This window comes from Oryzias latipes, chromosome 19 (genome assembly GCF_002234675.1).
Source record: "Oryzias latipes chromosome 19, ASM223467v1".
Classification (NCBI taxonomy): Eukaryota; Metazoa; Chordata; class Actinopteri; order Beloniformes; family Adrianichthyidae; genus Oryzias; species Oryzias latipes.
The window spans coordinates 2,462,262-2,477,414 of record NC_019877.2 but is presented as its reverse complement, the minus strand read 5'-3'; the positions used below and the strand labels follow the sequence as shown (position 1 = coordinate 2,477,414).

General features: G+C 44.1%; 1 protein-coding gene across 1 annotated transcript in view; it reads right to left on the bottom strand.

The window, feature by feature from the left end:
• The window catches only part of snx29 (sorting nexin 29), a 154,340-nt gene that overhangs the window by 126,847 nt on the left and 12,340 nt on the right, over positions 1-15,153 (bottom strand). Inside the window, exons 12-13 of the mRNA XM_023949208.1 lie at positions 14,480-14,543; positions 13,974-14,102 (exon numbers count right to left, since the gene is read on the bottom strand). Coding sequence (XP_023804976.1) covers positions 13,974-14,102; positions 14,480-14,543 — 193 coding nt within the window. The remainder of the gene's footprint in view (positions 1-13,973; positions 14,103-14,479; positions 14,544-15,153) is intronic.

The window sequence follows — 15,153 nt, the reverse complement described above, 5'->3', positions numbered from 1 at the left end:
ATTGTGTCACAAATCTGAATCCTTCCATGAGAAAAGTTCACAAGCTACAGTTTTCCAAAGAGAAAAAAGGAGAATCCATGAAAGAAAAATCCCTTTTTACCTTTGGGTTTGTGTGTTTGGAGAAGCAGCAGGTGCCTTTGAATCTCCACTGTGAGTTTCAGAAGGCAATAACACAGTGTGTGCTGGTGGGGGGGGGGGGCAATACCAGCACTGATAAAGACTCAGGAGCGCTCGCTTTTAAAGAGGGGAACCACATTGAACACCATCAAGTTTGCAGGGGGAACCAATCGCCGCCGCGGTGCGGCTTTATGGCCTCGCCTTTGTCTTACCCAGCCGCCGCCCCCCCACCCCCACTTGCCTGCCCAGCTCCTCATTCTCCATGGAGGATTTTTTTTCGCCGTCCCTGCTTATCAAACTCTTTTCACGACCAACAAAGGCGGCGCCTGGCAGGAGATCCCGCCAATTCACATAACAAGCTCTCCGCGGCGTTATCGGGAGCTCAGACGCTTCCCCAGCCTGATGAAATTACGGCTAATACCTGTGTGTGTGTGTGTGTGTGTGCGTGTGTGTGCGTGTGTGTGCGTGTGTGTGTGAGGGCTCAGAGATACGTAGACGTTCACCTCGCTTTACTGACAATGACTGTCGCGTCTGTTCTGACTGCTGGCGGGTTGAAGAATGTCAATTCCATTGTTAGAAAAGTACAATTCCATTGTTGCCTAGGTGACCGGAAAAATAAAGACCCTTCGGAGAGTAGCTGGAATATGTGTTGTCGGTTGCTACGTCCACATCCCCACCTACCAGTTCTCCTGCGGCAACGTGGAGCCGTTAGGAGGACAAACATCTCCATCTCCATCTCCAATCAATACTCCATGCTTGATTGATGGAGGGGTTTGCCCCCCCCCCCATCCCATCATATCAATCCATCGCTCTGAGAAAAAAAAAGCCCAAACGGGGGAAAAAGTAGCTGTCAAAACCGTTTTAAAACACGCCCAGCAGCGTGGATGGAGAAGCATCTGGAGCACCGGCGTGAGCCTCAAACCACAACCAGCAGGTAGAAATAAGCATTGATGAAAACAGGACAGCTGCCGGTGCTCTGCATTAGCATGCAGCTCTAAAAAAATGTTCACTTGTGATAAACGGAGCAGAGGAGCATCATCAAAGAGTCCCAAACCCACAGGAAATCCAACCTTCCTGCCATTAATTCTGCTCTGCTGTGACAAAACACCAAAAAACTGGGTTCTGGTTAGAACTAAACTGCAGTGACAGGTGTGTAGAAAAGGTGTCAAAGAGCACGTCAAAAAAAAAAATTAACGGATGCATAGCTTCACTATGCTGGGCCGGCCATGGCGCAGAGGTAGAGCGGTTGACCTCGGATTAGAGGACACCCACCAAACGCCATTATTCACGTCTGCTCCTGATTTATTGAATAAAGGAATACTCAGAGCTGCAGTTTTAAACTTAGTTTTCCTCATCTGTGTCCTCCATCATCACAAAAACATGTTAAAAACACCAAAAGTCTTAAATTACATAAAAACTCACATTTAGAGTTGGTCAACACACTCTTAAAATGCATTTTAGACATTAAGTCATGGATGGGAGAGAACTTCCTACAGTTAAACCAGGACAAAACAGGACAAGAGAGAGATGGTTTTATCTAAACCAAACAATCAAAAAACTTCTCAGTGTGTGAGAAACCTGAGTGTTATTTTTGACTCAGAGATGAATTTTATACCACAAATTAAAAATATTACGAAAACAAGTTTTATCATCTAAAAAATATTGCCATAGTCATTTCTCTCTCTTGCCAGCACAGAGGTGCTAATGCATGCTTTTATTTCCAGCAGATTAGATTATTGGAATGCCCTGCTCTCTGGTCTTCTTAGAACAAGGATATCGAACCTTCAACCACTGCAAAATTCAGCAGCTCGCGTATTGATGAGGACCAGGGGGCGGGAACACATTACACCCATTTTAAAATCGCCGCATTGGCTCCCTTTGCGCTTCAGGATTGATTTTAAAGTTCTTTTATTGGTTTATAAATGTTTTTATGGTCTCGGGCCTTCATATTTATCTGATATGATTTTAAAGTATTATCCCTCGCGGACCCTGAGGTCCTCTGATAACGGCCTTTTGGTTATCCCAAAAGGTAGAACTAAAACATACAGTGAGGCCTCATTCAGTTATTAAGGACCTCGCCTGTGGAACAGCCTCCCAGCATGCCTCAGGGCCGCAGAGACTGTTCATGTCTTTAGAGGAAGGCTTAAGACCTACCTTTTTAATTTAGCTTTTAGTTGAATTTTAGGAATTTATTTGATATTTTAATTATTTTCTCTTTTTACTAGTTCTAGGTCTCAACATTCCGTCATTTTATCACTCTTTTTATGATGGTATGTGTGTGTATGTGTGTATGTGTGTGCGTGGGGGGTTGTCGGTATTGTTTTGTTTTTAAATTTTGATTATATTTTATGCAAAGCACTTTGAGTGACATGTGTTGGAAAAGTTTTTTATAAATAAAGGTTGATTTGATTTGATTTGATTTGAACCAATCCTGACCTCATTGGACATGGAGGCCTGTAAATATGACTTGAATAACGCTGGAATCTCTGGTCAATCAAGCGAGTCTACTTTAGTTTTTCCTTTTAAAGTTGTTCTACAATTAAGGTCGTTTCACAGCAAGTTTGAAAAGCCAATTAGTAAAACACTGAATCGAATCAATCCGACCTTCTGAGATTCTTCTGATCCAATCAAGAGCAATTCAGGTCAAGTTCTTCCACCTGAGTTCTAAAAATAACCCGCAATAATCTGCTCTAATCTGTCATCCGGGTTTCTGGCTCAGCTTCCACATCTGAGCCCAAAACCACAGCAGAACAGGAGGCTTCTGGAGTCCTGCAGGACGGACAGTGTTACCGTCTCCCAGACGGGTTCAGGTGAACAAGCCGCCCACAGGAGGTTCTGATGGGTTCTGAGGCTGGTGTCTAGACTATCCTGGTCAAGTTAACGCGGCTCAGAGACGTTTCCACAAACGTCCTTTAAGGAAAAAGCTAAACCTGATGGAATAAAGACTGTGGTTCTGGTGATCAGAGCTGAGCAACTGATTTTTCTGCAAAAGCTTATATATTAATATAATAATTAATTAAGTTTATTAAATATGTTAAGACATTTCTACATATATTAGTAATGAATCCAAATAAATGGTTGAGATGGAGGTTAGTCAGTCTTTTTATGTAAAAATATGTTCCAGTAATTGAAAAATATGTAATAAAAACATTGATTAGAAACAAAGGCTGCAGCAGTGACCTTTGTTGTCGCACGTTTGTCGACCTCATAAACGCATCATGTGATTTTTTTTTGTTTTGTCCAAATTCAAAAAACTCTCAAAACAATATATTCTTGTATCCTTCCAGAATATTTAATGAAACTTTCTAAAACTGACCAATGTTTATTTACGACACAAAAGTTTCACATTCTCATTTTTGGAAACCAAATGGTTATTTTCCCAAAGTGGAAATGACCAAAAAATCTCCACATAACGATAGCAAAATTTAAAAACTGCTGACAGATCAACAATATTCTGGCATTATAGCTGTTTTGCAACTAAATGTAGCAAATAAAATACATAAATTTAGTAAAGATCCATAGCAGCCAGCAATGTATCAGCTGGCTGTAGCACATTATTACTGCGCTGTTTATATTCATTAACATAATTCATTAGTGATTCGTGCCTCAATTCCCTAATTTGAATCTAATATATGCGCCGTATACGCAATATAAAAGTTATACATCGGTGGTACATGCGCTAAAAGTCTGTTAGACATACGTGGAACGGTCGTGGAAAGACACAAGTCTTGCAAAAATCACGCTCAATTGCGTAACATTTATGCAATAATTGCGTTTATTTCACGGTCCAGGTGAATACTCGATTTTCATTGGCTGCTGGGTGTGCATTAAAAAATGATAACCGCACGCCCTAAAAGAAGTTCCGGTCACCTATCTTAAATCTTCTGTATCAATGCGCCGGCTTCTTTAAAACTACCCTTAGCTTCATCATCTGGACAAAAACAAGCGGTAAGAGGTGAACTTTCTCTGAACTGATGCTTTATTCAACACATCAGCATAGACATATCTCTTTATACCATGGTCCGGGTGAATACTCTATTCTGATTGGCTGCTGGGTGTGCATTAAAAAGAGATATACCACAGGATAACCGCACTGTGAAAAAAGAAGTTCCGGTCACGTGATTCTCAACCGACCTAAAAATTTAACAGCTCAAAAGCGAATTGACGTAAAGGCCGGTCGGCTGAAACACTCCACGGACGTCTGTGCACATCGACGAACGAAAGAAACACTTGTGACTTAAGGATATCACGCATGGATCACGAATGAGCTCCACGTGTGGAAAGCGTGCATAATGTAGGTAGTGGCTGTGCGACACGGCCTTAAGATGGTTTCAAATTAAAATACGGGAATGGTTCTGTTCAAAGTTTTTCAACGTAAAAGAGGAGTTTTCTTCTCAGCTGCGTTCCGTCACACTCAGCCTCGCTCCCCCCGATGAGGCATTAGTGGTAATCAGGCGCGCCTGAAATTAGTGGCTCAGGTTTTGGGACTATTTCCAATCGGCGGTTAATCACCCCTTGAGTAAATTATACAATTTGCAATAGAGGAAAACCTGATTTGTACGACTCTGCAACGAGACCACCAGGATGTGTTCGGAATGCGAAGGCTGCTTATTGAAATGATGCAGACGCGCCTCAAATGTTCTCATCCTGGTTCTTCCTGCAGATTTGAGCAACGCAGCTTCAGAAAGCAAGAATCCAGCAGGTCGTAGGAACACATTTTTAAATCCAGCACTGGGGGGGTGAAACATCCCTTGGGGGGGGGGTTCTGAATATCCCATACGTCCCAGTTTAAACCAGACAGCAGGTGCTGCATTCTAAATCAAAATCTCTCCAACACAAAGCGATGCAGCTCAGGCTTTTATTTTTATCTTATTTTACAACAGATTGGTTTAGGCAAAACCGTCACTGAGCCCCCGCACACCACAGAGCGGTTGTCATGGTAAAGTCCTGGTGGTTTCATGACACAGTGGACCCGGTGGGGTGTCACTTTTTTTTTTTTTTTTTTTTTTGCAAGGAGGGTCCAAATTTGTCAAATTGAACGTTTGAGGCTTTTAAAATTACTATTATTGTTGTGAGAATAAAACAGCTCTCTTAGATTGGTTTATTTTCTTACAGGAATATTTGAAGCGTTTTGAAAAAAGTTTGTTTCCTCTGAACAAAGGATTTTTTAGTCTGAATTCACTAAGACGGTCCTTTTAGTGGCCACACTTTGGACATGCCTGAACTGGACAGATAATCTGACGTATGCCTGAAGATCATAGACTGCAAAGATGGCACTTTCAAATTAAATTTATTTTGAAACTTACTGCTTCCCCCCCCCCCCCCCCCCCCCCCCCCTGAGAAGAGTGGATCACTTCAGTGTGTGTAGAGCGGGGTTGTTAAACACGGCGATGCAAACGCCAAAAGTCGGCTCTGAGAGCATCAGAGAGATTCCAGGCTCTGCCAGCCAGGAAAAAGGCATCTGCTGCCGGTTTTTGGTTGTTTTGTTTGTTTGTTTTTGTGCAGAATTAAGAGCTAAGATCTAAAAAAAAAAGGAGACTGTTAAAGTAAAAATCCTTTAGAAAAACTTGATTGAAGACTCAAAAAAACTCAAATTTCCCTCTTTTTTTAAATTAGATAAAGTTAGATCGGCATTCACAGTCTTCATAATGGAAAATTTAGATTTATGTTCTAAGACAAAGGGCTACTTTTGGATTTTATGAGGATTTATGAAGATTTTTAGATTCTCATTATGTTGCAAAATGAGTCATTTCTACTTATTAAACTCGTTTTTGGTCAAAATAAACCACAATTAAGTACATAAAAACTCAAAAGCACACACACTTTTGCTTAGAACTAGCAAAAATACTTATTATTGGGTTGTATAATGTTCAATTCGATGTAATTCTATCGAACAGTAAACTTTTTTAGCTTATTTTTTTCCTCTTTTTGAATGCTTGTGTGGAACTCTAGATTTGGATTTCTTGTTCACTAAAATGACTTGCTGCATGGACAGATCATTTTTACTGCTTTCTACTGATTTTCTTCTTGAGATTCTTAAGAAAATTTCTCCTTTGCAGAGTTGATTCGGACTTTAGAGATCACGAAATAAATCACAGTCATCGTTTTTTCACAAGATGAGCCCGACAGATACGCAGAAAACTGTTCTTTTAAAGAAAATCTGCACCTTTGCTATTAAAACTCCAGCAGAAAAGTCATTTCTACACATTTGAGTCATCATCCACACATGGAGAGAACAGCGGCAGACCCACGAAAATGAAAAGTGTGAAAATCAGTGGAGATTTCTATGCCCCGAGTCAAAAATCGTAATTTTCTACAATTTTTTAAAGTAAAATAAACATTAAAACATCCCTTTGTATTGAGCCAAAAGATCTGAGAAGCAAAGGTTGACATCCCTTTTGTCAGAGTGCTGATGTGTTCAGATACAATCTCTGTCGCTGCGTTAAGGAGTGAAAACATGTCAGGCTTTGCCGCCTGAAAGACACCAGTTGTGGCGTTTTGAAAACAGCAAAGGATCCGAGTGTGCACAGAAGCAGAAAGCTGCCAACATCGGAGTTATAAAAGCCAGCACATGCTCCTTTCTGGCAGGAGGGGCAGAATCAGTAGAAAAGCCTTTTTTCATCGTTCTCTAATTCTTCCACTTATGTAATCCTCCAGCAGAGCCAGAGCATCCATGGCGTCGTCAGGGAAATTTGGTGTTTCTAGAGCTTTCAGAATGATTGCTTCACACCCCGTCGGAGCGATTGTGACGATCCGTAGAGTTTCCCATGCTTGGAAAATTGTTTTTCTTTTTAGGATGAAACGATGTTTGGGGGTTTGGTTAGCGGCGTTGTGAACAGCACGCGGCGCCTGTGCGGGAGCCGTCATCTGCTCCATTTCCACGCTCCTCTAATTTATTCAGCCGCCGTGCGCAGGTGACGAGCAGGGGAGGAGCGCCGAGCTGCAGCCGCCGTGAACCTGACAGCGAAGCCCGCCTCGCTCACTGCGCCGCTTTCACGGGCCGAAACACCGCGCGGCATCATCAGACGACAAACTGTGTTCGATCCCTGTAACGCAGATGGTGGCATCTCCCGTTACCACGGCGATGAGGTCAAAAGGCAGTTCCTGAATCCTCGGGTTTCGGCAGGTTCACCTCTCTGTCCCAGAACGCCATTATGAAACAGAACAGATGAAACCTTTTCAAAAATGTGGAAAAAACATCTGGATTCAGAGTTTGACGGCGTGCTTTGTCCTCAGGATGTTCTGAGGAGTAACAGAAAGGAGTCGCACGGCTCCAGAACGGACATTTAAAGAGACAGATGTTGGAGAAAAAGGCCACTACGTCTTGGGGGCCCGAGGCCAACAGGACCGCTGCAAACCGCACAAACCAGACAGACAACAGAGGAAAACGAATGTATTTGTTTGTGACAAAGTGGGGACTTTTTATTAAGAAAACAGGTCAACCTGATATTTTAAATCCTCTCCAAAATAAAAAAAGAGCAAAGGGTGTAAGAAACAAGGATTAAAAGATCATCATCACTGTAACGTCCTGCAGGAAAGCATTTGGAGATTCTTTTTTGGTGAATGTCTCTTCATCAAATCCTGTGTTAGCTCTTTGTTCAGGAGGTTTCTGATCCGCTGGATCTTCTGCAGAACCAAAAGGCGTTTCAAAATCCCACTCTGATCAACTTTTGATCTAGTTTCAAAGCGTTCCCAGTCGTTTTCTTAGAATCATCAAGCCGTTTTTAGCCAAAAATCCCCAATTTACGTTGCTGAGAGTTCTCTGTTAACACTTTCTCCCACTAGCTTACAGCCTCTGCTAAGCTAAAGTTAGCGGTGCAATAAATACGTGGCAACTATCGAGCTGTACAGTTTAGATCCAGATTCCAGCTTAGACGAGGAAAAGCGAGGAAAAGATTCATTTCAGAATGGGGGCGGAGCAAGGACCCTGTGGCCCCGCCCAGCGTATTTTCTTTGTCACATTTTTTCATCTGTTACTGATTCATGTCAAGTTAAAAGCACGGAGCGGGTCTTTAAGTTCATGAACCGACTGGAATATTTCCAAGGCTGTCTTTAGGGATGGGAGGGGCTACACCAACCAACTGACTGTATGTATGAAACTGGACTGAGTGCGTCTGACATCCCCCATAGAAAATGAATTAATTCCACTTCTAACAAAATGAAGTCAATTTAATCATCATTTGTCTGTAGCCAAGTTTCAACCAGACTTCCTCGGTAAGCCGTGATTGGTCCGTGTCGCTCTGATTCTACATTTCTACGGCAACCACTCTGTCCAATCAGTAGTGAGCATGTTAGAAGGCCACACCCCTTCCACTGAAAGAAGAAGAATCTGTCAATCCAATGCTTCGACCGTTCGACGAGAGACCACCTACTTCTATTGAGGCGTCTGATTGGTCAATGTGTGACTTCAATAACTTGAACTACGCCAAAAATATGAAAAAAACGGATTATTGTGTGTCAGAGCAAGAATGGTTATTCTGACAAAGAGATTGAATAACAGCTGTTTATTTCTCTATTGAAGTCTATGGGACTTAGGCTTTTTTGGGACCAGCGGGTACTTCCTGTTTGGAACGCCAAGAGGGAGGAGTCACACAGTCCAGTTCTCATGTATAGTCAATGAACTAACCTCACTGAATCATGTCATCTGGCTGTATGTCTTCTTTTCTTGAAAGGTTCAGGACTCCCTTTCAGCCAACACCTGGATATGTGAGAATCTTTATTCTCCAAGTTACCACGACTCCAGATGTCAGGGATGTTCTCCGTCCAGAATGAGGACTGAGAACATCAGTCCACAGGTTTCATGGATCATCCAGATGTTCTTCAGTGCTCTTTTTGCTCAGCAGTGTCTTTCGCCTTGAACTCTCTCCATTGCTTTCCTGGAGTCTCTTCTCTGACAGTTGGATCGTGAACTCTGACCTGAACCTCTGACCTTTTGCTTCTCTGATGACCTCCTGGATGAGTCCTGATTGGGTTTTTTGGGACATTTTTGTGTGGATGACGGCTTTCTCTGCAGAGCTGCAGAGACTCATTTGTTCTCTGGAGGAAGATTTAGGATTTTCAAGCAGGTTTTGAGCAGGATTAGTTACCTTTGAACGCTGCACACAAATACACCAGACATCGCTCGATAGGACTGAAACTGTCTGAGGACGCCTTTAAGAAGAAACCTGCAGCAGAAGCTCCGCCCCAAAGATCCGTCCTCAGAGTCTAAAAACTGATTTCAGTTCCCGAGCGCCGACAGACTCACTCCTTCCGCCTCCGGCGTTTGCGCTTCTCGTGGTGAAATGAGCGAAAAGGCCAAACGTGAGGCTCAGAAGCAGCGGCTGACGTTCGAGTTCGGGTTCTGCAGTCTGGGAGGGGGGGGAGCTGTGGGCGTTTCTGTGTCCATGAGGAGTGAGGCCCGAACACTGGAAGGCTATGTTTGGACGGGCTGGTGGGTGGGTGGGTGGGTGAGGGTCCCGTTTATATCGGTGCGTGGGTCGGCAGCTGACTTTAGCCGCTCGGCTCTGCGTCAGCAGGAATCTATCTATGGCGACTCCTCCGCCGCCCGCGCACGCACAGTCAGACGGAGACACGCTGGGCTGGAACGCAAACCTCACGTCCCGCATCTTTACGTTCAATCAACCTCCTGAAGGAGAGGAGCTCCCGTCAGTCAGGGAGAGACGGCAGGAGTCAGAACCTCCTGGTGCTCCTGCAGGCAGAATCCAAGCAGCTTCACGGTTGTTTGTTCAAACACTTTATAGGAAAAAAAACAGCAAAGACTTTTTTTTTTCTCACTGGAAATGGTTTTAAATTGAAATATAGAAAATAATAATGACTGCACTATTTTCTCTCATTTACATTTTGTGACCTGTTGCCTTCAGGCAAACGCTACACGTCAAGCAGAGAACGGACGAAAAGATTCCAGAGCAGTTTTTATCCAACTGTCAGAAACATGTTAAACTTGGATCCCTTCTTATAAAATATGTTAGTTTGGGAGCTTTCTTTATATTAATTGTTTTTATTATTATTTCTCTTTTTTTCCCCACACATTGAAGCACTTTTATGTAGTTTTACATGTTCATTCTTGTAGTAGTAAGTGTAAGAATGTTGCACTGACCAGAAGGCACTTTTAATTTCATTGTACGTATAAGAACAACGATAAAGATCTATCTTTCTATCTGGGTTTTCCATCAGCGTGCTTCACTCTGAGGATGGTGAGCCAGCCCAAACCATTACACCTCCACCACTGTGCAAAGCACTGGGCAGGCGGTCAAGACGTTCAGGCCACATGACTTCACTTTGGTGTCACCCTCCTTGATTTCAGCGCAAACACAACTCACTGGGACTTTGTCACAGATGTAATACATGAAGCTCGGAGCTTCTGACTTTTTTTAAATATTTCCTGGAATTCTTTACGATCTGAGCTGGAGGCTCATTGCTGTTTGCATTTTTAATCACTAGAGGATTTGAAGGTTTACTGGTTGTAAACCATGTTTCTCTGCAGAACTATGAGCTCTAATGGGTTTATAAAAATGTCTTAAAAAACAAGAACGAACTTAAATAACCCGAGTTCTGATGCCGACAGAGAATTGAGATTATAAAAAGCCCAAAATTTAATTTAGAATTCTGTAGATTGAGGTTCTCAACTTTTTTTGGCCAGTGATGCAGTTTTCATATTCGTCTTGAGAAATACTTTTTCTAAATCACTTTAGTTCTGTTTCTTCTCTCAGCTCAGTTTTATTAAAAACTATATTTTTGTTTCGCCTTTTAGCCCAGAAGTTTACCAGTAAATTCATTTTTATCAACATGAACTCTAAATTTAAAAAAATATCTGATTTTATAACAATATTTCTGTCTCAGTAAAAGAAAAAGAACAGCCAAGTATCTATTATTATTTTTTATCCTAAACTCATAATTTAAAATATGTGCAGTAAACAGTGATGAGCAAAAGCTTCTATAACACTTAACCAAAAGGGTCGAGTTGAGTACTACAGTAGTAGTACTTGGTAGTACTTTTTCCAGCTTTTGGGTTTTATAACGGCATAAAAGAGACTCAATATGGAAACCCCCCCTTGCGACAGAACTGACAGCTCCTGCGACCCCGTGACCCTGACGGGGTTAAAAAATAAAAATGGAGGGGTGGATCAAAAGCCTAAGTTGTGTGAGTTGATGGAGTCTTGGGAACTGACTCCCTGCTCACCCGGAGCGGGAAGATTCCCATAGCATTATGGGATACGTGGGAACGACGTGAATGATGCCTGCAGCTTCCATTCGGCGGCGTGTCGTTTCTCCAGTCGTATTTATAGACGCCATCGATCGAGGCGGATTTGGCCGAGAAGGAAAATCAGCGCTTGACATTTAGCAGCAGACTTGGGAGTAAGTGATGTGTTCGTGTGCACGTGTGTGTGTGTGCATGTGTGTGCGTTCCCCACCAACACTCTTTACTGCCACATAACCAGGTGTAAAAAAAACGAACCCATCAGCCTTTGCGGCAGCAGCACACCTGACGTGAATCACTCAATCAATCCTCGCCGGAGGCTGGACTTCCTGTAGGATGAGGCCGTGAGAACACGCTTGCCGGGGCTTTGTGCTTGGACCGCTGAGGGATGACTAATCATCCATCTGAGGGGCTCCCGGACGCGCTGAGGAACCCGGGCGACCGGCCAACGTGCCGGAGAAGGGAGGCGCGGCGGTCCACTGGCAGAAAAAACTGCAGGTGGTCAATTACTGGGATAAAAACGCATTTCTGGAGCAGAGGAAGGAAAAGGAGCACAATGAGCCCGAATGGCGGAAAGCCTTCGATGCTCTTCCGACATCTGTCCTGGATATTTGTACAAATATAGTCCCCATGGGAGAAAAGCTGCTGCCATCAGGTGGTGTGGCAGTAATTACTGTTATTATGTGTAAAACTGTGACGCAGCTGCAGTAGGTACGACGCACAATCAGCAGTAGCAAGGCGGCTGTAATCACACACGGGAGGCTCTCTGGTCGGTTCAAGCTTTCTGCTTCAGAGGCGACAGGAAGACGTAGGGGAGGCTCTGAGAGTTCGCTTGTTTGACAGAAATAGTCCAAATCGGCGGAGGAGACAGAGGTTTGGACGGCGATGCCATACGACCTTCAATAAGTCAAATGATTCCAGTTATAGCTACGGAATAATTCGCCAAAAAACATCGCAGAAGGTGTTTTCAACTTCATCAACTTAGAAACTTCAATGAGCGTCAACTATGGAACGGGAAGAAAAGGCAGCTCAGCTAATGCTATGCTAACGCCGAAAGAAAGCCGCTAAAAAACAAATGTTTACAAATCTATGCAAGCACAGGTTTCGGTTTTTCACGTGTACCCATGAAAGTTTCCACGACCATTTTTGGGGTTCTACGAACAGAACGGGCTTCCACCAAACTCAGTTGAGACGGTGAACGCGGACGTGGCGGCGAGCCTGACGCCGTTTGCGTTTGTTCTTCCAAATACAGATTAGCCAGGGCCAGACTCCTGACATGAAGGAAGTCCGTACCCGTCGCTGCAAGGACGCCAGCAATGAACCGAACCGTTTCTACACCACGCCCAATTTGCGAGATTTGGCACCAAGCCTCTCCCGACTGGTGCACATGTGCTAGTAGGTGGAGCCTGCTGGCCCCGACATCACACGTTCAAAACCTTTGACAGATGTCGTGCAGCCCGCTCTCAGGTGGTAGGGCTGTGGACGTCCAACAAGCTCACTCCTGATTGGAGAGAATGGTTGCCACAGAAACGATGACTCAAACTCTGACTAATCACTGCTCACTGGCATCCAAAATGGCGGTCAAACTGACTTCATTTCACTGGAGTACGGCATTGTCGATGGGTGACGGGACACTCGCTCACTCCAGTTCTCATATACAGTCAACGGGACAAAGTCCTGCCTTCCTCCTGGACCCACAATTCATCGGGAGAGGGACGCAAGGAAGCGGCAATGCTCTGGAGGACGCCGTTAGGTCCACGCCGGGGTTTGTTTCCTCAGATCAGCAGCTCTTTCCCAAAAGTATCCGAGTTTGCAGACACACACCACCTGGACTGATCATCTCTACGTTCATTCATACTCTGAACGACATAAGCGGGTCATGTTGACCCAGGTTTGCTTAGCTCGACGACGATGTTCTAAAAAAATGAGGTGAGACAAAGGCAATTCTGTCCATTCAGTCCAACCAACTGCCACTCAATCTCTAAAAGACACCTCACGAGTAGAATACAAAGCAAAAAAAAACATCAATAAGTCTTTTGCAACACGGCAATAGCAGCGTTTCCGTTGACTATGAAATTGCACAAATTGGATTTGTGATAAATTCGCCTGATGGAAAAAACAATTTCTAAAAAACTATCCAAAAAAAAAAAGTTTTTCGCTTGGAGGATGTGGTTTAGGAAGTGTATCGAAATGGACACATTTTTTTCCAAATGAAATCAGCGGCGTGACCAACAACCGGCTGCCCTGGGTGCAGCGGGCGCCACCAGAGGTCCCACAGTGTCACATGGAATTGTTGGATCCGCAGCTCCAACCACCATTTCCCAAAATGGCTTCTTCCGTAGCCCCTCCCACGTGTGAGGAGCTCGCCGCTCCACGGCCTGAAGAAGACGCGGACGTCTCCTTTGATAAATGATGGCGAGCGCCAGTGTCGTGGCAGAAATGTGAAGGGCTCTGCTGTCAATCAAAGTATCGTTCACGTCCGTCGCCGTGTTTTTGAATGACTTTTTAGGTGATTTGTGTTTATTCACATAATTAAGATTGAATGCAAACAGCGTCACCTTGACACCTTCAAGTGAACCCGAGTGTGGTTCACTACAGTGTGAATGCCCAGCAGGAAACTTAACAGGTGGGAAGTCTGGAAGGTTCCTTCCTGACCTACCTGGCCAGCGCCTGGACCTTGGTGGCGTGTCTCTCCTCCAGCTCCGCCAGCTTCTTTCGGAGCAGGTCGGTTTCCTGCCTCAGGGCGGCCGAGTGCTCCATCTCCCCGTCCAACAGACTGCGCAGAGACCTGACCAACACAACCAGGTCAACGGCGGTTCCTGCTGCCACGCTCAACCGCTGCTGGGATTCTCTAAACACCTTTTCAGATAAACACACTTTGGTTCCAACAGAATCCCGTTAAGCTCCATTATCATTTCATTAAATCTGCATCATTTCTTAAACCTCAACTCAGTTTATAATCCTAATTCTCATTAGCAGATTTATTCTGAATAAATCCAGCATGAAGAACATGAAGCTGGGATTGTTCTGGTCATTCCAACAGGAAGGAAGTGAAGCAGCTCGTTCGTTCAGAGTCTAACATCTGGAGGCGTGAGAGGCATCACGCCGGACACAAAACCGCTAAATGAAGCCAAAGGAAACACGCGTGTGTCTGGAGGGACGTACATGTTCTGCTGCTCCAGCTCGTCCTTGCGGTTCATCATGGCGACGGTGGCCTGACGCAGCTCCACTGAGGAAGACAAAAGCAGGAACGTTCAGGGACCTGACTAAATCCTGGAGAGGTTCTGGAGAACGCTCCGGTAAAACCGGACCTCTGGAGGCTTTTTCACCACACAAACGATATACATTGTTCACACAAGAACAACAAAGAACGGAAAGTTCTTTTCATTGAACGAGGGTTTTAAAAGTGTCAGATTTAGGAAGACTAATTCATTACGACCCACGTTTAGGACAAAAAGATCAAACACGAAGTCTGCAAAACATCAAAGTCTTTCTGTCTTGAACTTTTTCTGGTGCTGAGAAGTTCATTTTAGGTCCTTAAGGCCTTCATTCTTGATAAATCCCTTTAATTTCTGTAAAGTCCCGGCACACAGAACTGAAGAGAGGCGCCATCGTTCATATCAACAGCTGCAGATATTCCGCTTTGAGAAAATTCTGGTTTCAAAGGTTTTCCACCCAGAGGGACGATTTTCGGTTGTGAAAACCGTTTTTGGTGTGTTTAACATGTTCTTGTGGCCTTTTTCTGATGATGGAGGCCGTCGACGACGAAAATTAAGCCTAAAACTGCGTTTCTGAGTATTATTTCTATTCAAAATGTTGTGAATCAGGAGCAGCTCCTA